Source organism: Salminus brasiliensis, chromosome 15 (genome assembly GCF_030463535.1).
Source record: "Salminus brasiliensis chromosome 15, fSalBra1.hap2, whole genome shotgun sequence".
Taxonomy (NCBI): domain Eukaryota; kingdom Metazoa; phylum Chordata; class Actinopteri; order Characiformes; family Bryconidae; genus Salminus; species Salminus brasiliensis.
In genome coordinates, this window is record NC_132892.1 from 338,870 (window position 1) to 363,256 (window position 24,387).

A 24,387-nucleotide genomic window follows, 5' to 3' on the forward strand; every position below is an offset into this window, starting at 1 on the left:
GAAGCAGGGTTTTGCCCGTGCCGCTAAATCAGTCCAGTGTTCGGACACAGAGGCTGAGTTTCCCCCTCTAAAAATAGAGCGCTGTTGCTTTGGTGAACACTGCGAGGCCTGTCCACAAAAATGCAGTAAAGATGGAGCAGCCTGACCCCCGCTGACCCCAGTAGCCCTGCTAACGTAAACACACCAGGAGAGGAGGAAACACGCTGTAGTTCCCTTCTCCTGTTTGAGCCCGAGTGGACCGGCTCTCTCCAGTGTCCAGTCCTGAAGCAGCACAGCGTAAAGCTCACACAGATCCAGCTCTGAAACAGCCGGCTGCAGCCTTCTCTGCTTTAACTGAGCGCAGCTCCACATGAGGAGTCAGCAGGGGGACAATCAGGAACTAGCGTTTATACACTAAAAATACAACACAGAGGAGTCTGTCAGAATCAGCATGTGGATCATATGATCATTATAGAGCATTATAGAGCGCCCCCTACGCTTCCTGTAGTGTATTACAGTCTGTCAGAATGAGAGTGTGGATCATATGATCATTATAGAGCATTATAGAGCGCCCCCTACGCTTCCTGTAGTGTATTACAGTCTGTCAGAATGAGCGTGTGGATCATATGATCATTATAGAGCATTATAAAGCGCCCCCTACGCTTCCTGTAGTGTATTACAGCCTGTCAGAATGAGAGTGTGGATCATATGAACCTTATAGAGCATTATAGAGCGCCCCCTATGCTTCCTGTAGTGTATTACAGTCTGTCAGAATGAGAGTGTGGATCATATGATCATTATAGAGCATTATAGAGCGCCCCCTACGCTTCCTGTAGTGTATTACAGTCTGTCAGAATGAGCGTGTGGATCATATGATCATTATAGAGCATTATAGAGCGCCCCCTACGCTTCTTGTAGTGTATTACAGTCTGTCAGAATGAGCGTGTAGATCATATGATCATTATAGAGCATTATAAAGCGCCCCCTACGCTTCCTGTAGTGTATTACAGTCTGTCAGAATGAGCGTGTGGATCATATGATCATTATAGAGCATTATAGAGCGCCCCCTACGCTTCTTGTAGTGTATTACAGTCTGTCAGAATGAGCGTGTAGATCATATGATCATTATAGAGCATTATAGAGCGCCCCCTACGCTTCTTGTAGTGTATTACAGTCTGTCAGAATGAGCGTGTAGATCATATGATCATTATAGAGCATTATAAAGCGCCCCCTACGCTTCCTGTAGTGTATTACAGTCTGTCCGAATGAGCGTGTGGATCATATGATCATTATAGAGCATTATAGAGCGCCCCCTACGCTTCCTGTAGTGTATTACAGTCTGACAGAGCAGCTGCCTGGCAGAGCAGCTCTGGAGTTGAGAGGCTGGCTGGAGTCGTGTCCAGGCCTGATGTTGTTCCTGTGATCTGAATCAGGAGCTTGTTTTTATTTCTCCAGAGGAAGCTGGATCAGATCAGACTTCCTCGTTTCCTTAAAGCCCGTCGTTTGCTCCACCTGGGTCTCCACCTTTGTCTTGTTTTTACCTTTTAAAAATCAGGCTGGTTAAACTAGACCAGCATGGGGTATGTTTTTTGGTGGCTGGTCGACCAGCATGACCAGAGTTAAATGCACCGTACACTCTGCTGGTCAGGAGCTGGTTAGCTTACCAGTATAGACTGTGTTTTCACCCCCTGACCAACAAAGATCAGCTTAGACCTACCAGCAGAAGATGGGTTAATATGGTTAATACTGGTCTGGTGTTGGTTAACACATCATATGCTAGCTTATACTGGTCTGGTGCAGGTCTGGTACTGCTTCCCAGTATACTGATACCAGCAGTTAAACACTGGTGGTACTGGTGTGTTTTTAATTGACCAGTATAGATGCAGTCTGAGCGGTTCATTGATAAGTAAAAGCTTCCAGGGCAGGAGTGGAGAAAGTGGTGGAGCAGTGGTGGTGGGTTTTAAGGAAAGGAGGAGGTGATGAAATCTGAGTGTGATCTGATCCAGCTTCCTGTGGAAAAACAAAAACAAGCTCCTGATTCAGATCACAGGAACAACATCAGGCCTGGACACGACTCCAGCCAGCCTCTCGGCTCAGGCGCTGTGTATTAACCACTGCTCGTGTTCGCTCCTCACGGCCTGAGGAACAGGGCTTCATCACAAGCTCCTACAGAACGACTTTCTGCGCTCTAGAACCAACCAAAGCTGCCGGTCAGTTTGACCCCGTTAACCCTGGTCACTTCCTGCACTGTACCCTGATCAGATTTTAGCTACATGTGTTTACACGGGGTAGTCAGACGTGTCTCCTCCCCCTCTCCTCCTCTCTAACGGACCTCTTTAGGTGGTGTCTGACCCTGTTTGGCTCTGTTAGCTAGAACCTGGGCTGAGGTACGGATGCAGTTCAGGGTGCTATTGTTTCTAGCAATGCTAACACTCTTTGGATGTTTTTACGGACGAGACCCATCTTGACCCCGTGTGGGCTGAGAGGGGATCTGTGCAGACTGATGACCGACAGCAGCAGGGCTGTGGGTGAAGAAGCTTGTTTGCACTGATTAGCATCTCAGATTAGCAGCAGGACAGAAAGGAGAGGTCAGGAAAGCCCAGAGAAAGTGTGTCGAGCGCTCGCTGCCTTTTTATACGCCAACACGGCCGAGAGCTGGAGCCCCACACAAGCCCTCCAGTGTCTCGGTGCTAATAAACCCTCGGCACGTCTCAAAGCCTCCACTGTGTCTGACCGGCCCGGCTGCCTCCCTGAAGAACCCTAAAGACCCGGAGCAGGGCGGCCGGAGCCCACAGGTACTAGAGCTGGACGATACGGGTAAAGAGCACAGCGCACATCCCCATATTATTCAGTCTGGTTCTGTGAAAATACTCGAAAGGTCTGATTAGTCTGACTGTGCTCCACGTTTCCTGTAATGCTACACTAGTCTAGCTAACGCAGAAGCTAAAGAACCACAGGAATGAAAAATAGCTAACGCTAGCTCTGCTAAACAGTTAACACTGCTCAACTCTGCTAACTGCAATAGATAACATTATCAGACTCCTGCAAACTAAAGACTACTAGCATTAGCTGAGTCTGCGGAGTAAACACAGATAATACTAGCGGACTATGCTAATGGTAGATAGCTAACATTTGCTCTGTCAAATAGTTAGCAGTAGTGAGCGAACTATGCTAACTGAAAACAGTTGAGAACTGAGAACTGACTAGCAAAAATAACTAACATTACCTAACTCATATAGCTAAATAGCTAACTGTAGCTAAGTCTGCTTACTAAGAATAGCTAACTAGCTAACTCTGCTAACTCTCTACTCTGGTGTGCTGCAGTGAGTGAACGCCTAGACTTCCTCTCCTCCCTGTCTAGAGCGTAAGAGACGAGAAGTGTGACGAAAGGTATATAATATAAATATATATAATATGTAGCACAATGCTAAAAGGTACAAAATAAAAGTCCTTTATCTGCCTTGGAATTGTAACGGAACTGTAATTGGAATTGTAATACAATATGTCTACACTACACTACAAGTGATGCTTATTAGCATTAGCATGAACATAACGTGTTAGCTACTTCAGTTTAGTTTTCTTTCAGGGTACTTTAATACTTCATGTTGTCAGTTAGCAGGGCTAGCTTGTGTAGCCATTTTTAGACAGTAGGTTTATGTAAAAGAGGTTTTTGGTGAGCATCTGTTTAGCAGAGTAAGCTAATGTTAGTTATAATGTTAGGTTTTTTCAGTTGTAGTTAGCATAATCAGTTACCACCATCTTTTGTGTGTGACAATTAGCAATTAGCAGAGTTTACTAGTGGTATAAATATGACAACACTTGTGCTAGCTGTTTTTTCAGCTGAGTTAGCTAGATGTATCTGTTTTCAGTTAGCAGAGTCAGCTAATGTTAGCGATGTTTCAGTTTTACTGTATCTAGTAGAATCTGTTTCAGTAAGGAAGTACTTAGCACAGATTCAGCTAACAGATTTAGCACAATTCTGTATTTAATGGTCTAGCTAGTGTTTTATTTATATATTTATATATATAATCTTTTAAAGCCTTGATTTCAGCTGTATTCTGATTTCAGGTGGTTGTTGACTGTACGCACTCGGAGTCTGGAAGATCTCGTGCTGAAAACGACAACTCAGCGTGATCACAGGAAGTGGACAGGTAGCTTTAGCGAGCGGCTTAATGGACACCATGTGTGCTGCGGTGGTAAATAGCTTTAGCCTGGGGGGGTCACACACTGATCTGCAGTGATAAAGCAGATCCCGTCTGAACGAGCAAACAAAAGCTTTGTGTGTTCAAAGACGCTCCTGATAAACGAACGAGACGCAGCCTTTCGGCTGGTGGACGGCGCCAGAACCTTTTTCGGCCCTCTCCTTCTTTTATTGCTTGCTTTGGTTTTTGGCACCAGCGACTGTCCGCGGACTCCCAGAGGCTTCAGAGGCTTTCTGTATGACTTTAATATGAAGCACCGTGTTCGGGTCAGTCTTCAGTGGGTACCATGCTCAGGCTACAGCCAGGTTTATTTAGGGGGAAACACCAATACACGGCCATGGTGTCCTCGCACGTTTTACAGGCAGTCTGTCTCCGTGTGTCCAGAGCAGTTTTCTACGCTGAGAGGTAAATGACCGAACCCTCCTGACAGATACTGGACCTCGCCCTGGACGGACGCCCTGCTGCCGGACACTGTAAGACAGCGATTATGTCATTATGTCTGTAACTCAGCCCAAACCTGCAGGAAGCTGCTGAGTGAGGGAGGGACAGAGAGAGAGTGATAGAGAGAGAGGAACACTGGATGTCCCTTAACCTCCATCACCCCCACTTTCACTCTAACGAACCCCTCAGCCAGCCCTCAGAGCCCCCACTGGTGCAAACACGCCCACTTGGGCCCACCTTGGCTCAACCAGCCCCACCCACCCAAACTAACCCACGCACTTTACCACACCCATCCACTCAACCACACCTACCCACTTAACCACACCCACACAGGAAAGGAGAGGGGGGGGGTGAGATGGAGCCTGACGGATCATGGTGGCATCGCTGTCTAGACACTAATCCTCACAGTCTCTTCCTGCAGAGAGCAAACTGATCACCAATCTGAGAGGAAGCCTTACAGCAGCGTTCCTCTCTGAGCCCTGATCTGCATGGATTCCATCCCCCCAGCAGCTCTACAAACGCCTATAGTGGGCGACGGTGAGTAACGCTGGTTCTAACAGGTGCAGTAACGCCTTTAGAGGGCGACGGTGAGTAACGCTGGTTCTAACAGGTGCAGTAACGCCTTTAGAGGGCGACGGTGAGTAACGCTGGTTCTAACAGGTGCAGTAACGCCTTTAGAGGGCGACGGTGAGTAACGCTGGTTCTAACAGGTGCAGTAACGCCTTTAGAGGGCGACGGTGAGTAACGCTGGTTCTAACAGGTGCAGTAACGCCTTTAGAGGGCGACGGTGAGTAACGCTGGTTCTAACAGGTGCAGTAACGCCTTTAGAGGGCGACGGTGAGTAACGCTGGTTCTAACCGGTGCAGTAACGCCTTTAGAGGGCGACGGTGAGTAACGCTGGTTCTAACAGGTGCAGTAACGCCTTTAGAGGGCGACGGTGAGTAACGCTGGTTCTAACAGGTGCAGTAACGCCTTTAGAGGGCGACGGTGAGTAACGCTGGTTCTAACAGGTGCAGTAACGCCTATAGAGGGCGACGGTGAGTAACGCTGGTTCTAACAGGTGCAGTAACGCCTTTAGAGGGCGACGGTGAGTAACGCTGGTTCTAACAGGTGCAGTAACGCCTTTAGAGGGCGACGGTGAGTAACGCTGGTTCTAACAGGTGCAGTGACGCCTATAGAGGGCGACGGTGAGTAACGCTGGTTCTAACAGGTGCAGTAACGCCTTTAGAGGGCGACGGTGAGTAACGCTGGTTCTAACAGGTGCAGTAACGCCTTTAGAGGGCGACGGTGAGTAACGCTGGTTCTAACAGGTGCAGTGAGGCCTTTAGAGGGCGACGGTGAGTAACGCTGGTTCTAACAGGTGCAGTAACGCCTATAGAGGGCGACGGTGAGTAACGCTGGTTCTAACAGGTGCAGTAACGCCTTTAGAGGGCGACGGTGAGTAACGCTGGTTCTAACAGGTGCAGTAACGCCTTTAGAGGGCGACGGTGAGTAACGCTGGTTCTAACAGGTGCAGTAACGCCTATAGAGGGCGACGGTGAGTAACGCTGGTTCTAACAGGTGCAGTAACGCCTTTAGAGGGCGACGGTGAGTAACGCTGGTTCTAACAGGTGCAGTAACGCCTTTAGAGGGCGACGGTGAGTAACGCTGGTTCTAACAGGTGCAGTAACGCCTTTAGAGGGCGACGGTGAGTAACGCTGGTTCTAACAGGTGCAGTAACGCCTTTAGAGGGCGACGGTGAGTAACGCTGGTTCTAACAGGTGCAGTAACGCCTATAGAGGGCGACGGTGAGTAACGCTGGTTCTAACAGGTGCAGTAACGCCTTTAGAGGGCGACGGTGAGTAACGCTGGTTCTAACAGGTGCAGTAACGCCTTTAGAGGGCGACGGTGAGTAACGCTGGTTCTAACAGGTGCAGTAACGCCTTTAGAGGGCGACGGTGAGTAACGCTGGTTCTAACAGGTGCAGTAACGCCTTTAGAGGGCGACGGTGAGTAACGCTGGTTCTAACAGGTGCAGTAACGCCTTTAGAGGGCGACGGTGAGTAACGCTGGTTCTAACAGGTGCAGTAACGCCTTTAGAGGGCGACGGTGAGTAACGCTGGTTCTAACAGGTGCAGTAACGCCTATAGAGGGCGACGGTGAGTAACGCTGGTTCTAACAGGTGCAGTAACGCCTATAGAGGGCGACGGTGAGTAACGCTGGTTCTAGCATGGCAGAAGTTACAGTCTGCTAATTAGCTAAATGGGAAAGGGGGGTTTTGGGGGGGGGTTCGGCTGGGTTGTAGGACTATGGCAGCAATGGAAGAAGGAAGGGAGCAGTCCTGGCGCGTTCCTCAGCTGCGGGACTGACAGCGTAACCACCGTCATCATTAAGGTATTCGTGGCAGTAATGACAGCCACCGCTGCTGCTCCACCTTCATTAGCTACATCTGCACCGCTGCAGCTTTGTCATCCTTCTGAGAACAGCTGTAATTGTCTGTGTTTTGGAAATGCTTGCTTAATTACCGGGTTAACCATCACAAGCAAAACAGTAACAGCACCAGAGGGAGAGAGTGTGTGCGTGTGTGTGTGTGTGTGTGTGTGTGTGTGTGTAGGAATTACAGGGGAAGGCTGTGTGGTGTGTAGAAGAGAACAGGTGATGTCAGTGACTGAGAAACACCAATTTTCTGACCTTTAAACAACCAAAGTCCTATTTACACCTAACTGAACCATGCTAATGCTAACCCTACTGCTACTGCTGAGGAGACTGTGGCTAATGCTAACCAAGCTAGCTGTAAATTAACTGAAGCTTCTTAGATTTGATAAAATGAGTAAACTAAACAGTGATGGATGAAAAGAGGCGCTAAGCTACAGTCTGTGTGTGTTAGCGCTTTAATCACACGGTTCCTCACACTGTTAGCACTGTGGTACAGAGTGTGTGTGAGTGTGTGTGTGTGTGTGAGTGTGTGTGAGTGTGTGTGTTTACTCTCTGAGGGAGTTTAAAGAGGCTGGTGTTTATAAGCGTTCTCCATTACGCCCGTCTCCCAGCGAGGACCATCGTTAGCCACTTTACTAAAAGCAGAAATTCATCACCACAGCACAGGACACATCGCACCCACACCCCCCCACATCAGCCCCACCCTGCCCTCCAGGACCCATCGTCTCGCCCTGCGCCGCCCCCTGATGGAGAAGACGGAGGAGCGTGGCTAACGAGTCGCCCGACAGAAAGGCTAATTAGTAAAGACAATGCTAGCCAGCGCTGTAATCAGCAGAGAGGCTCTCTTCAACAATCCTCCAATTAAAAGATTAGATCTAATCAAACACTCACAGCCAACTGAAGACCACCCAGCCCGACTCTCTCTGACACACACACACACACTCACACACACACACACACACACACAGTTTACGCCTCCAACTCAGCTCTGCAGAGAACAGTCGGCTCGTTCTGTAATTAATCTTAATGTATATGATGATTTATTGAGTGTGTTTACACCTGGCGTATTTACCCGGAAAGTGAAATCCGTATGCAATCAAATCACCAAAACGCTGCTAATGCCAGGGGGAAACTCTCCACTCCATCAGTTAGCACTAATGATATTTAGAGAGTAGCTTTAGCTAACGTACCTAGGCTAGTGTTGAGGCTACAAACAGTAGCCCCCAAAGAAAACTGGATTAGCTGAGATTCTCCACTATTTTACCTTCATCATCTTCATCATCATCTTCTAGCATCACCACTGTCGCTACAATGGACCACAAGTTCACACCAAACCCCACTCTGAATGACAACCGCTGAGCATCAGCACCCCTTCTCAGAACCCCCACTATCTAGAACTCCCCCAGCACATGATGGTACCAGTGAAGACTAGGACACGTGAAGATGCTCCACCACTGGAGCTCAACACGCGTGGAGAAGAACGCTAACTGCTAATTCTCAGAATGCTAACTCCTAATTACGCTAGCTAACAGACGCCCTCGCTGGCTAGCATCGCCCGACCTGGGTGATGGGAGGAGAGGGAGGACTGAGAGAGACCACCCAGAGAGAGGAGAGTTATGCCCTTTGAGACTCCTGGATAGTGACGGATGGCTGTGGCATCACCGAGGATCGAACCTGCGACCTTCTGACAGAGCCGCACTTAGACGGCTGCTCCACTCAGGAGGACCTCAGTGATAAATAGCGTATTGATCTCGACAGGGTTCTGCAGCCCTGAAAGGAGAAGGTTGGATCAGAGGCTCAGGCTGGAGGAACCTGCTGTGTAGAGCATGAGGAAGCTGAGGGAAATGGAGCGCCTGGCCTTCTCACTGTGGATTCTTCAGCAGAATGAACACACACACACACACACACACACACACATTCCCAATGAAGTGTTTGCCTCCCCTCCATGGCAACCGAAACTATTAGTTTCAGCTCCCGCTGTGTTTCAGCAGCTCAGTGAAATATTTAAAACATCACAACAACCCGGCAGAACCCTGCCCGTCTCAGAAGTGTCAGCCATGACAGAACCGCTCTGGAGATTCTGTAGATGACCTCTGACTGGTCAGATTCAGCTCAGAAACCGGCCGCCTGAGTCCATCCAGACTGAGAACGTCTCAGTAAAGTCCACAGTAAACCGAGTAGTCCCTTCACAGAGCCAGAGCCCAGCTAACCCAGTACCACTGGCAATGATACACCAGCACTGCTGTTTCTCTCTGGACCACCGGGACTGTAATGAAGGGGGAGATGTAGGCCTTTGGGCTGTAATACCAGTCCTGTTTCAAATAAACACATGAATTCTGTTCAGATTTACTATGAATCCTCTTCTAATGAGAAGTCATAAACACTGGATCGCTGCAGAGGAAAGGCTGGCTTTATTACTGTGCAGGTTTCAGGCTGAGACCCTTCGGAATTCGTGATGCTGCTGCAAAGATTATCGGATTCACAATAACAGCAATGGGATAACTGAAGGCATACACAAAATAATAATCTTACCAAAATCATTATCAAGCATTGTAGAGCACATATGGACATTATGTGGAATAGGCACATTAAAGAGCATATATGGAACATTATAGAGCACTACGGAATATATACGATATTTATAGAGAACTACAGAGTGTATACTAACATTATAGAGCACACATGGAGCATTATGGAGCACTACAGAAAGTATATGAACATTATAGAGCACATTTGGAGCATTATAGAGCATTATGTAATGTATACAATATTTATAGAGGGCTACAGAGTGTATATGAGTATTATAGAGCACTTATGGATCATTATAGAGCACTACTGAATGTATACGACATTTATAGAGAACTACAGAGTGTATACGTACATTATAGAGCACACATGGAGCATTATAGAGCACTACAGAATGTATACAATATTTATAGAAGGCTACAGAGTGTATACATACATTAAGGAGCACTTATGGATCATTATAGAGCACTACAGAATGTATATTATATTTCTAGAGAACTACAGAGTGTATATGTACATTATAGAGCACACATGGAGCATTATAGAACACTACAGAATGTATACGAACATTAAAGAGCACATATGGAGCATTATAGAGCACTACAGAATGTATACGAACATTAAAGAGCACATATGGAGCATTATAGAGCACTACAGGATGTATACGAACATTAAAGAGCACATATGGAGCATTATAGAACACTACAGAATGTATACGAACATTAAAGAGCACATATGGAGCATTATAGAGCACTACAGGATGTATGCGAACATATAGATTGCTATATAGTGTATATGAATATTTTAGAACCCTACAGGGTGAATACAGATATTATAGCACACATAATGAGCCTTAATAAGCACTACATATGAACATTATAAAGATGCTCATGGACATTGTGGAGCACATAGGGAACATTTTAGAGCAGTGTAAAGTGCATATGGAAAATGAGCATATTACAGCTGGCTCTTCCATATGAACCCAGCTCCTGTCCTGTTTCTCAGAAGTGGTATTATTAGCATTAGACTATGGTGCTCTACTGGATGTATTATGGAAGCAGTGTTCTCTGCCTTTTCCTGGTCTCAGCCGTGTAACTCTGGTTTAAACTGAAGCCCGTGACTTTATTATGGGTCTAATCTCACAAAAGGAGTCTTGTGATCAGACAATAACCTAAAGCAGACCTCCAGAATACACTCAGAAGGAATTTAAACGCTCCGCTAGCTGCAGCTCCAGCAGAGCATTTCTACAAGTCACATGACAGGCAGGTTCTTGGGCCCTCGAGAACGTATCCCCAGGGCTGAAAGCTGGCAGAAAGGATCAGTGTTTGAATCACAGGTTGGGTTCAGTGAGTAGCCGTGGCAAACACACAGAGGGTGGATGAGGTCATGTCTGACTGACTGAAGCCTTCTGGCCTTTCAGGCGAGGTGTTACAGCCAGCGGAGGCCTTGAGGAGTCCTGTACCAACTAAAGTCAAGCTCCTTTAAAGTGACAGTCTAGCAAAACAGCCACAGTCAGCCTCCTCTTACCCCAAACCAGCCAAGACACGTGTGCTGTCTGAAGTCTGCTTCTCCAAAGTCACACTATAGAGTGTTTATGAAACTTTATAGAGCATGACATTGAACATTATAGAGTATTATAGGATATATATGATATATATATAATAGAGCATTGCAGAGTGTATATGGAACAGTATAGAGCATTATAGAGAGCTTATGAATATTATAGAGAATTATATAGCATTAGAGTGTATATAAGAAGCATTATAGAGCACTATAGAGCATATACGAACATTACAGAGAGAACACTCCAGAACATGAGTGTTCTTTATGAACAATCTAAAGAATATATGAATGCATATGAATATTATAGAGTGTATTTAGAGCACTATTGAGCATGACAGAGCACATGTGAACATTATAATATTATATATATATGAGCATATATGAATATTATATAGCATAGTATACTATATAGCTTATGAATATTTATGGACATATGAACATCAGAGCATTATAGGCTGCATACGAACATTATAGAGCATTATAGAGCTCTTATGAACATTATAGAGCATTATAGAGCATGAGATATCTTATAAACAGTGTATAGACTCAGTGTATAGTACAGTGTATAGTACATATGAATATTCTAGAGCATTATAAAGTGCATATAAAAAGTTAGAGCTCATTAATATTATACACGGTTATAGAGGGAATATGAATATATTAGTCTTATGAACATCATAAAGCATGAGAAAGCTTGTGAACATTATAGAGCATTATAGAGCATATATAAACATATAGAGCATTATAGAGTGCTTATAGAACATTATGGAGCACGTATGAACATCATGATATCTCATGCTGAGTTTCTGAACATTATGGAGTATTATAAACAACATAGGAGAGCTAGTGGAAGTCGTCGAGCAGGGTGTGTTCATCCTCACCTGGAAGAGTTAAGCACCCACTAAACTGTGGAATGTTAGCGTTAGCACAGAGAGAGGGTAAGCAGACACTGAGCACACGAACAGCTCACGCCTGTGGTTTTGCTAACACCCCTGATGAGTCTGAAAGAATGTTTTCTTTTATTGCTTATTTCTTAACTCTGTATTACTTCCTCCCAGCGCTGCCGGCATGTGGATGTTCGATTAGCAAAAGTGGCTAAAATGCCCGTTCCTAAGGATTAGCATCTGAAACCCGAGAGCCAGCGAGCCTCATCAGAGCGAGGGAGCAGAAGAGCCTCCGGCGTGGGCTCTGTGGGAGATTACAGGTTTGCCTTTGACAGGAGGTTGAAATGCAGGTTAGCATTAGCGTTAGCGCTCTTATGGGAGGTCGCGTAAAGGTTCGCGTGGGCATGTGACGGGCACCGAAGCGTCTCATCAAGGGCCATTAAGCCTCCCGGAGCGCGCTTCATAAAGACAGGCCGTGACTCCACAGCCCTAAATGAACCCGGGGAGGCTCTGTAATACAGTCAGCCTGACTTAGCGCTTAGTCACGCAGGCCGGCAGCAGCGCCGCGACACACCACCCAGCTCCAGATCACAGCAAACGAGCGGCAGCAGAACCACCCGGCACAGCTGGAGCGCAGGCGCAGGGGAACCCAGCGGGAGGAGCAGCGGGACTCCAACACAGCCATGAATGACCAGCGGGTCGGGACGTCCGCGGCTGCAGCGCTGCTGGCTGGGACTGAAGCTAAGATATTACGACTGCTGACCAACAGAAACACAGGATTACAAAGACCTGACCTGACCCAAACTAACCCAGTCCGATCTGACCCAGTCCGATCTGACACAATCTGATCTAACCCAATCACATCGACCCAGTCCGATCTGACACAATCTGATCTAACCCAATCACATCGACCCAGTCCGATCTGACACAATCTGATCTAACCCAATCACATCCACCCAGTCCGATCTGACACAATCTGATCTAACCCAATCACATCAACCCAGTCCGATCTGACCCAGTCCAATCTGACACAATCTGATCTAACCCAATCACATCAACCCAGTCAGACCCTGATCTGATCTAGCCCGTCCCAAACTGACCTAATCTAGTCAGATCTGGCCCAATGCATACTGACTCAACCTGATCCGAGTCAGTCATATCCAAGCTGTTTCAGCCTGACCCGGTCCAGTCACATCCGACCCATTCCAATCTAACCTATCCCAATCCAGACCCAATTCACTCATCCAAGCCACCTGCTCTATCCCAGTCCGACCCAGTCTTATTTGGCACAAATCCAAATGGACACAATCTGATCTGACAGTCATGGTGAATCATTCCGACCCGATCAGATCCGAGCCGATCCGGGCTGACCTTCGACCCTCCTCTCACCTTGTAATCCGGCAACGCTGCGAGTGATGAGGAGCTTGAGGCCGGAGCTGGACGTCTGCAGGAGGTTCTGGATGTCTTTCCGTGCGGTGAACTGGTACCGCTCCTCCATCTTCCTCGTACAACATGTCAGGTTCCGTGTCGCGCACACCTGCAGGTCCGATCCTAGAGGGAGGAAGGAGGTTAGGTTAGGTTAGGCTAAACGGGACTGATGATTCTGTAGAACCGGCTCTGAGTTTAGTCCAGTTCTGTATCGTCAGTATACACCTTCAGCTTTATTGACACCATAAAAGATCCGAGGCTGTTTCAGCGGAACCGGTTCTAATGAAGATCTGTGCTGGAACATTAGCCTATGTTAGCTACATTAGCTTCATAGCTCCAGTGCTAAATGGTGGGGTTCAGCTTCTGCTGCTCGTTAGCTACATTAGCTTCATAGCTCCAGTGCTAAATGGTGGGGTTCAGCTTCTACTGCTCGTTAGCTACATTAGCTTCATAGCTCCAGTGCTAAATGGTGGGGTTCAGCTTCTGCTGCTCGTTAGCTACATTAGCTTCATAGCTCCAGTGCTAAATGGTGGGGTTCAGCTTCTGCTGCTCGTTAGCTACATTAGCTTCATAGCTCCAGTGCTAAATGGTGGGGTACAGCTTCTGCTGCTCGTTAGCTACATTAGCTTCATAGCTCCAGTGCTAAATGGTGGGGTTCAGCTTCTACTGCTCGTTAGCTACATTAGCTTCATAGCTCCAGTGCTAAATGGTGGGGTTCAGCTTCTGCTGCTCGTTAGCTACATTAGCTTCATAGCTCCAGTGCTAAATGGTGGGGTTCAGCTTCTGCTGCTCGTTAGCTACATCAGCCCGTGAAAAGAAGCCCCCTGAGGTTCTATCTCGTGTTCTGATCTTGGTCAGATCGTAATTCTGATGCACGCGCCGTGTTTCCTCAGCGCCAGCGCTAAGCACGGTGTTATCAGTGTTGACATCACTGAGGCAGCCACAGTGAGCTCCAGCAAGTTCTCACTTGAGAACACCGGGTTCTCCGCCTGTGTGTTATGATAGCGCCCGTGATGCTGCAGATAGGAGCCTGCCGGCACTGCGTGTACAGCCTGTGCTGCAGGGGGCGTCGCGCCGGCAGCGCTGGGTTATCTCTGAGCAGATCGGAGGGGTCCGTAAGTGGTGCGCTCCAAACATTCCCCCGTACCAAACCGGGTTCCCCCGACAACAGAGACAGGCCCTCACTGGGTTCTCTACGAAGAACATTTTTATGGAACCTCTAAGGATTCCAGGAAGAACCCTGTATGGGTGCTGTAGGTGTGGAACAATAGGTGGATGCCCTAACGTTATACACACTCCAACTATTAGCACTGGAGGCTAATTTAGCTAACACGCCGTGGAAGCTATACCTCACTAAACAGCACAGGAGCCACAAAGTCACTTTAGCTAACTAACAAATTAGCTGCTAGGCTAATATAGCTCGATGCCTGAACACCACTAATTAGCACTGGAGCTACTATGTAGCTAATGGAGGCTCATTGTCCACCAGTGTTTAGCTTTGAGGCTAATGTAGCTAACAAACAGTATACCCCAATAAAAGGGGTACTAAAAGGCTACAAAGACAATGTAGCTAACAAATGGCAAATGCTTATGTACTCTAATTAGCACTGGAGCTACTAGGCTGATGTAGCTAATGGACGCTTATGTCCCACCAATTAGCACTGGAGGTATGAGGTTATGATAGCTAACAAACAAAGAAAGCTTATATCCTACTAATTAGCTACTAGGCTAATGTAGCTAGCAAGTAAAGGCTCACACGCCCACGCTCACAGCCGCCTCCATAGTAGCACTCTGTTAGCATTGCGCTAGGGCTGCTGCTGCTGAGGCGAGGCTGCCGAGGCGAGGCACGTGGAGGTGAGCGATGGCCTCACTGAGGTAAACAGCCTCCGGTGGCTCCTCTGCATAACTGCCTCCCGAACACTTCAGAGGGACAGGGTTATCCTCCTGGTGCATCACGCTAGCACTCAGCCCCCCCGGCCCGGCCTCCACCCAGGCCTCCACCCAGCAAGACTCAACAAGCCCTGCGACTCCGACGGCTGAGGGAAGCGCACACCTTTACACACCTGGAGACGGAGGAACTCTGGGCTTCTGCGCTAACGACAGGCTTCAGGTGAAACCGCGGGGCTTAGTGACGTCGGCGCGGTGGAACCTTCAGCTGCCGGCTTTAAAGCGACAGTCTGATGACGGGTCAGTGTAGCGGATTAGCAGAGCTGTGGAAGGCTTGTACTGAATTAGTCTGGGCTTTGGTGCGGGATTAGGTTTTAGGAAACTGTGTATGGGCAGCAGTTAGCTCCAGTGCTAATTGGTGGGATATTAGCTTCCATTACTTGCTACATTTTGCTAGCTTTCCAATGCTAATTGGTGGGATATTAGCTTCCATTACTTGCTACATTTTGCTAGCACTCTAATGCTAATTGGTGGGATATTCGCTTCCATTACTTGCTACATCTTGCTAGCACTCTAATGCTAATGAATGGGCTATTAGTTTCCATTACTTGCTACATTTTGCTAGCGCTCTAATGCTAATTAATGGGCTATTAGCTTCCATTACTTGCTACATTTTGCTAGCACTCTAATGCTAATGAATGGGCTATTAGTTTCCATTACTTGCTACATTTTGCTAGCACTCTAATGCTAATGAATGGGCTATTAGTTTCCATTACTTGCTACATTTTGCTAGCACTCTAATGCTAATTAATGGGCTATTAGTTTCCATTACTTGCTACATTTTGCTAGCGCTCTAATGCTAATGAATGGGCTATTAGCTTCCATTACTTGCTACATTTTGCTAGCACTCTAATGCTAATTGGTGGGATATTCGCTTACATGACTTTTTACTACATTACTACATTTTGCTAGAACCATTTAAGGTTTAGAGAACCTTCAGGCGGTGTAAAGGCTCTAGACCAATGTAAGGGTCCGTCCTGTTCTCTAAACTCCAGTAATATAAAAGGAACCTTTTCGGTTCCGTAAGGAAGCATCTTTGAGAAGGAGATGTGTTCTAATGTTCTAAAGCTTTACTCTGTACCAACATAGGGGTTCTTCACATAACTTTAATGGTTCTTCGAGTGATGCTCTTGGTTCACTAAAGAACCAGGGTTTAAAAGCTGTGTGAGTTCTAAAGGTTCACATGATGTAAAGGTTCTATAGCAATTGAAGAACCGCTACGTGGAGGTTCATCAAACGTTAATAATAGAGGTGCCGCAGATGGTTCTTTGAGCAATGCCAAGGAAGAACCGTTTAAGTGCAAGGAACCTTTTAAAGATTTAAAGAACACTTTGTCGGTTCCTTAAACTTTAAAATGGTTCTAATGTGGTTCCACTCCTCCTCTCAGATCAGATTTACTGCACTACGTCTTTCTGTAGGAACCCGTCTCCGTGCTTCAGAGACGTGAGTCAGTCCTCCGCTGTGAAGACATTCCAGTGGGGTTACCGCAAGACCCGCGAGTGATCGAGCCCAAACAAGCGGGAGGCGAAGCTCCTGCCGGACCTGCCTGAGCTGGCATGTGCTGTAGTGTTCCCTCGCAGTGTGGAGGAGCTCCGCCAGCTCTGAGCAGGGCTGTTTAACGGGGCAGTCGGGCACTTTTTATGAGCTCTCCTGACCTCGGCGCTGAGTCGGCCGGATTGGACGGATGTGAGTAATGCATACTTTCAAAAATAACCAGCTTTGACTGGAAGTCAGCATTAAAGTGGCTTTTCTCCACAGTTCTGTCCCAGATAGCAGATGAGTCTCATCCAAACACGACCCAGTTAAGCTTCATAACCGGGCAATGAAGGCAATGAGAAGTGGTCCAGTCATAGCAGCTACATCTACAGCAGCTGAAAAACACTGCTACTGTGGTATTCACACAAATAACAGATATACAACACTCTATAATGTTCATATGATCCACACGCTCACTCTGACAAACTGTAGTACACTACAGGAAGCGTAGGGGGCGCTCTATAATGCTCTATAATGTTCATATGATCCACATACTCATTCTGACAGACTGTAATACACTACAGGAAGCGTAGGGGGCGCTCTATAATGCTCTATAATGATCATATGATCCACACGCTCATTCTGACAGACTGTTATACACTACAGGAAGCGTAGGGGGCGCTCTATAATGCTCTATAATGTTCATATGATCCACACGCTCATTCTGACAGACTGTAATACACTACAGGAAGCGTAGGGGGCGCTCTATAATGCTCTATAATGTTCATATGATCCACACGCTCATTCTGACAGACTGTAATACACTACAGGAAGCGTAGGGGGCGCTCTATAATGCTCTATAATGATCATATGATCCACATGCTCATTCTGACAGACTGTAGTACACTACAGGAAGCGTAGGGGGCGCTCTATAATGCTCTATAATGATCATATGATCCACACACTCATTCTGACAGACTGTAATACACTACAGGAAGCGTAGGGGGTGCTCTATAATGCTCTATAATGTTTATATGATCCACACGCTCATTCTGACAGACTGTAATACACTGCAGGAAGCGTAGGGGGCGCTCTATAATGCTCTATAATGATCATATGATCCACACGCTCATTCTGACAGACTGTAATACACTACAGGAAGCGTAGGGGGCGCTCTATAATGCTCTATAATGATCATATCATCCACACGCTCATTCTGACAGACTGTAATACACTACAGGAAGTGTAGGGGGCGCTCTATAGTGCTCTATAATGATCATATGATCCACACGCTCATTCTGACAGACTGTAATACACGTTTGCAGAGCTGCTGAGCCGTAGTGTAAAGCCAGTCACTCTGAGGGTCTGTTTAGGAGGCTTTACTGTTTAGTTTGGGAAGTTGTGTAAGACTCTAAGTTCCACCCTCCTGTCTCCCAAACCCCAGTTCCTGTAAAGCCTTTAGAAAACAGGACCTAGTCCAGTGGGATGCTAAACACACTCCCTTTGATGTTGGTTGTGGGTAGAGCCACGTCCTCTCTATTACCCCGTCCTAATAACAGTGTCGGCCAGTTTCAGTGAGTACCGCAAGAACTGTCCCCAGAACAGAAGGATTATCAGACACTTATCAGTCTAATCTGTCCTCTGTTCAAAGTCCTGAGTCTGTCCATCCTTTAGCCCCGTATCTGTCTTCAGTCTGTCCATCCTTAAACCATAATCTGTCTTCAGTCTGTCCATCCTTAAACCATAATCTGTCTTCAGTCTGTCCTGTCCAACCTTTATCTGTCCTCTGTCTGTTCATCCATTAACCCTAACATGTCCTCTGTATGTCCATTCTTTAGCTCAAATCTTTCCTCAGTGTGTCCAACCTTTAACCCTAATCTGTCCTGTCCATCCTCTAGCCCCTTTTCTGTCCTCAGTGTGTCCATCCTTTAGCTCAAATCTGTTCTCAGTGTGTCCAACCTTTAACCCCAATCTGTCTTCAGCCTGTCCTGTCCAACCTTCAGCACTTTATGTGTCCTTGGTGTGTCCATCCTTTAGCTCTAGCCTGTCCTCATGTGTCCATTCTTTAGCCTCTTAACTGTTCTTTGTGTGTCCAGAGTTTGTGTCCTTCCCTGTCCCCTAACGTCCAGCATCTGCTCTCTGCTGTAACTGCTGGGGGTCCACTGTCCTCTCGAGTGGACCGGGTAGGTTTTTGACAGGGACAGTTAGTGTGAATGAAGACTAACGCTCTGGCTCTAAGAGACACGGCAGGTCCCGCCTCAGAGACGATGATTAATGACAACAAATAAATCTCTTTTTACAGCCGAGGCTGACGAGTCTGAATCCATAAAGCTCTGCACAAATACCCGGAGATATGTTTTATCCCGCTGGCGGTTCTGCAGCAAAGTGGCTGTGTTCTTTTTGGCACGCGGACGGTAAACAGTACATTAGTCCAAAAAGGTCTGGCATGAAGCCGCTCCTGTCTCCCCCTTTAGAGATAGTGGGATAAGAGGGCTTACAGGAAAAAACAGATCTCTTTGTGTTCTCAAACTTCAGCTGAGTGAAGTGCCATCCAGATCCAATCTGCGTCTGAAGATTCAGATCACTTCTGGAGGCGAAGCGTTCAGTTCAGCACAAGCACATGGGAAGGTGTGGTACTAACAAATACGCCTGGGCAAAATAGCAGGGCTATCAGAATGCAGTGGTTAGAGGTAGGACACAACACAAACCGGCAGGAGCTTCAGCTTTAAAGCCAAAGCCGTTTATTTCCCATCTGATAGACCTGTCCGGACCCCCATCCTATTCACCCTACGCTTAAAGGGCTCAGAAGGAGGCCTAAAAGATTTGTTTATATACTCACACAGTGACCTTAGATTAAAAACACATTTTCCTTTTGATTCCTTTGATCAATCCTTTGATTTATCATGCTTTACATATGTAAAATAACTTGTCAAATATTTCAACATTTATTATGTAATCATTTTATAATTTGACATTGAGCATTTTTTAAATGTTAAATTAATAAATTGTATTCAACAGATTTAGGCTTACAAAATACATGATTATGATCATCCTGCATGAATAAAAATGCAATTTTTTTTGCATTTTATTTAAAGATACTTTTGTCTCTGGGTTTATCATAGCCTGCATCCCAATTAAGCACTACACACTATATAAGTATATATATATATATATATATATATAAGGTACAGACTATAGACTAATCCTAATGGGGCGGGTTTGGAAGGTTAGTTCACTAAATGTTAACATACTAACACGTTTTCCACTAACAGGAAATGATGAAGTGTTGCTATTTCGCACTGCATTGTGGGATAATAGTGTCCACTCAAAAACCGACCGACCGACCGAACGGGATATATGAGTATACTCATACTTTCACACTTTTATCGATACTACTGTTACATACTCAAAAACTACGTAGTGTTAGTCTGTTAAACTGGGGTCATTTGGGGGGTCAGGGTGGCGAATGCTGAGTTCAGATCCCGAGCCGTGCCGCTTTGCCATCAGCGGCCGACGTCTGAGGGAGCACAATGGGCCGTGCTCTCTCCAGGTGGGTAGATGGCGCTCTCTCCCCTCACCGGCGTCTGTTAGCTGGAGTGGTGGAGCTGGGGACCCGGAGCTTTCCTGCCCGGCGATGTTGGATAAGAAGGCAGTGGCTGGCTTCACATGTATCGGAGGAGACGTGTGTTAAGTCTGGGGGCTGGGCTGAGCTACGATCGAGTGGGTTAATGGGCAGAACCGGATTGGGAGAAAAAGCCCCCCCCCCCAAAGAAACACAATGCCATGTTGCGACAGAACTACGTTACATTTACTCATGTGCTGACAGCATAGACACAGATTCAGAAGGTAGAGCTGCTCACTCCAGCTCAGCACACTGTCAACTGACCCCTGCACCAATTAAAGGCACCAGGTGATCAGAGTTACCCCAGATAGCATCAAGGGCCTTCAACACTGCCCTATAGACCCTATCAAAAAACTATCTGACCCTATCTGACTCACATGCCCATCCTACAGACCCTACACTGACCCCCATATCCATACTACAGATTCTACCTGACACCAATCCTACAGACCCTACTTGACCATCACTGCCATTCCTATAGAACCTGATTACACGTCCATCCTACAGACCCTACCTGCATGCCAGCATGCCCATGCCGACCCTTTCTGACCCACTGTCCATCCAACAGACCCTTACCTGACCCCCAAATCCATACTACAGACCCCACCTGGCCCACATGTCCATGCTGTAGACCATGTCTCCCCCACATGTCCACTACTCTGCTTTCCAAAGTTTGAAAGGTCTGCCCCACTCACCTGTCCGCGGTGTGTCCGGCACGGCCCGGCCCTCCCCCATGTGGCGCAGGGTGTACTCTTTCCTCACTCCGGCGCACGTGTGTGGACTCGCGGCGCTCAGGTGTGTGAGGTGTGAGAGTGCAGCGAGGCTCAGGGTGATCCACAGCCGCCTCAGGGCCATCGTCAACAAGGTCCACGACACCAGGGCCACGGGGTCACCACAGCAGCAGCTCCATCATCACCATCCTCATCCTGCTCGCGCTGATCCTCCGTAAGAACAGTGACAACTCTCCACACACACACACACACACACACACTGTGTGGAGTTTCTCAGCTGCCTGCAGTGTGTGAGTGAGTGTGTGCTGTAAGAGTCTGTAAGAGTGTGTGTAAGAGTGTGTGTGTGTGTGTGATTCTCCTTCCAGTGCGAGCAGCTGGTGTGAAATGAACAGCACTGTTTATACACTCCCCCTTTCACACTGTACAGCCCAACTCTCTCTCTCTCTCCCACACACACACACACACACACACACACACTCCTACTGAGACACACAATGACATCTACTGGCAGGCATGAGGAACTGCAGTACAGAGGCCTAAAATACAAGTGTTCCACGTATCTACTGCCTCTCTCTATAAACACACTCTTCTTCAAAGGTTCTTCAAAGGTTCTTCAGAGGTTCTTCAGTAAAAAGTAACAGTTTTGTACAGAATCACGACAAATTACAGAACCACTGGAATGCTTAAACGGCTTTGCCTGGTCTTTCCATGCTCTTCAGATTGCTGGAAGACCACAAGAATGTTCCCTTAGAGGGGGACGCTGTCTGGTCATTTTGCAGCTGGAACAGCAGGGTGGTGCGTCATGCATTCTGGGATACTTGGTCTGGGACTGATGGCGATTCACGAGAACACAGGAACACACGTAGATCAGACTCTGCCATCAGCAGCCGGAGCCAGAGAGAGCACAGTTGCTAGGTCTGCTGTAGCGTCTGCTAGCCGAAGAGGCAGAGCTGGATACCCGGCGCTTTCCCCGAGCCTTTAGCGAAGGCATGTGTCAGTCCTCCCCCTCCCAGTGCTGGGAGCATTACATGTGATTGGGGGGAGTCCTGACGAGTGGGTTGGGTACTTGGCTAATCTAAAATTGGGTTATTGGATAAAAATCTAATTAAAAAAGAGCTCAGACTCAGATCATACCTGAGCTTGTTTTATTCATCATAGATTTCCCAGTAAATATTAATACACACGGCATATTCCTCACTTCATAAATCCTCAGACTCCTGAAACCTTGTGAGCTCCGATCCGTAATTTCTTGACTTTGTAGTGCCCTACATAGGGAGCAGTGTGTGATTTGGGATTAAACCTAAACCTTCAAGGTGTTTTGATGTCTCTCTTTATGAGGTACCGTCGCCCCCTACAGGGGAGTCAGCAATTAATGAATGGCAGTTCAGGGGAACTGTGGAGGTCAAGATGAAACATGGTGGGTGGAGGGGGAGGTGTCATGGCTAAGGCTGAAGGCAGCAGCACAGTGCATTCTGGGGTGTTGAGGAACGTCTGGTCTGCTGAAGTTCCTGTAAATGCCAAGAATCCAAACTCAGTGGGCGGAGCTTAACCCTACAGCAAGATAATGATCCCAAACTCACGGCTAAGAGACACCGGTGTTCTTCAGAGTGAACAGTGGGACGTTAATAAGGACTTCAAACAAAGACATGAAGTGAGGAACACGTATTTTATTCAGAAACGACAGAAATACAGACCAGATCTAGATCTATTCAGCCATGGTACCATACTTCAGTTCATGTTCTAGATAACAGCGAGTCACACATAGTCAGAGAGTCTACAGAGGTAGCTGAACTCCTCCACCAGATGTTTCTGCTTGGTGTACATAGGCTTCCCTCATTTAGCTACATTAGCTGCATCGTAGCTCCAGCGTAAAACTACACGATCTCGGACGACCCTGTGCTTTACCTGGTCATCCACGTGCACCGGTCTGCCCTTACAGTGCTGTACAGTGCCCACAGTCCTCCACAGGCCGGGACAAGTGCAATACCCTCCAGACGTCCAGCATTAGCACCGGCCCCAGTCTGCGCAGGAACGGATCAGGAAGGCGGAGCTCCCGGGATAATCCGCCGCCTCCGTCAGCTTTGCATGGATTTGCACAGCGACTTTCGAGACGAGCTGAATGCAAACCAGCAAAACTGACCGAGGACGGCTCAGCAGGTCAGCTCCATCCACGTCCTCAAAGTGCTCCAGAGAAAGAGCCCTTTAGCCCACTGAAGGAGAAGTTCGGTGAAATCAGAGCATCATGATGGACCTCTGAGCCCGGAGTCAGTCGATCAGCCCAGATGAGTTCGGTATCTGACATGAGCTTCTACACGTAACAACGGGAGATGCTAGGCTAACGCTGCTAACAATCACTGGTCTGTCGCCAATTTATGTGTAGATGGATGGATAGATGGTAGATGGATGAGGTTTAGGAGACGGTGGGACTTCCTTTAGTCTGTAAACCCAAACAGAACCAGAACCACAGAGCTGAGGAACGCTGGAGGAACCGGAACCACCTTCACCTCAGCACGGTGTGTGGTATCACTCCGCCATGCACTGCGCTCTGCAGAGCGAGGTGAAAATAGTTCCAGCTCTAGATTCACTGTGTTTACAGAAATGAGGAAATTGGTGACAGTCTAAGTCCATTGTTTGTTAGCAACATTAGCCTAGCATCTCCCATTGTAAACTAAAGAAGCACACGTCAGATACCGAACATGTCTTAGCTGATCGACCGAATCTGGAGTCCGTGATCAATCACGCTCGATCTGATTTCGACCACTGACTGAGCGCATTAGCCGCGTTTAGCTGGGAGTACTGGAAGTGCCCTCGGTGCGGTAGACGACAGGAGCACTACCTGCACTAAAAGCACTTTAGTACCGCTCACACTCCAGACACCTCAGGGAGGGAACCGGCGGTGGGAACGTCATTGACGTAACTTCGGCTTCCATCCAATCCAAGTAACAGAAGCAGACCACCTCCAGGTTCTGCATGTGATGTTCGTCACAGTCCTTCATGCCTGAAGGAGCACTTAGAGCAGTAGGCGCTAATCTACTTCACTATCTGCACTAAATGCACCTTAGCACAAAGCTGCCAGGGAGCGCTCACTCGCTAGGTCTAGGGCGTAGGGCACAGCCATGGCCGGCGTACTGCTAGAAGTGCCTCCACTGCAGTAGATATTCCAGAACTACTATC

At 47.4% G+C, this 24,387-nt stretch overlaps 1 protein-coding gene across 1 annotated transcript in view; it reads right to left on the reverse strand.

The window, feature by feature from the left end:
- gpc5a (glypican 5a) overlaps positions 1–24,331 on the reverse strand; it is a 144,521-nt gene extending 120,190 nt beyond the window's left edge. Inside the window, 5 exon segments of the mRNA XM_072657967.1 lie at positions 7,955–7,957; positions 13,399–13,560; positions 21,178–21,386; positions 24,073–24,211; positions 24,301–24,331. Coding sequence (XP_072514068.1) covers positions 7,955–7,957; positions 13,399–13,560; positions 21,178–21,386; positions 24,073–24,211; positions 24,301–24,331 — 544 coding nt within the window.
- Between the last annotated feature and the right edge of the window lie 56 nt (positions 24,332–24,387).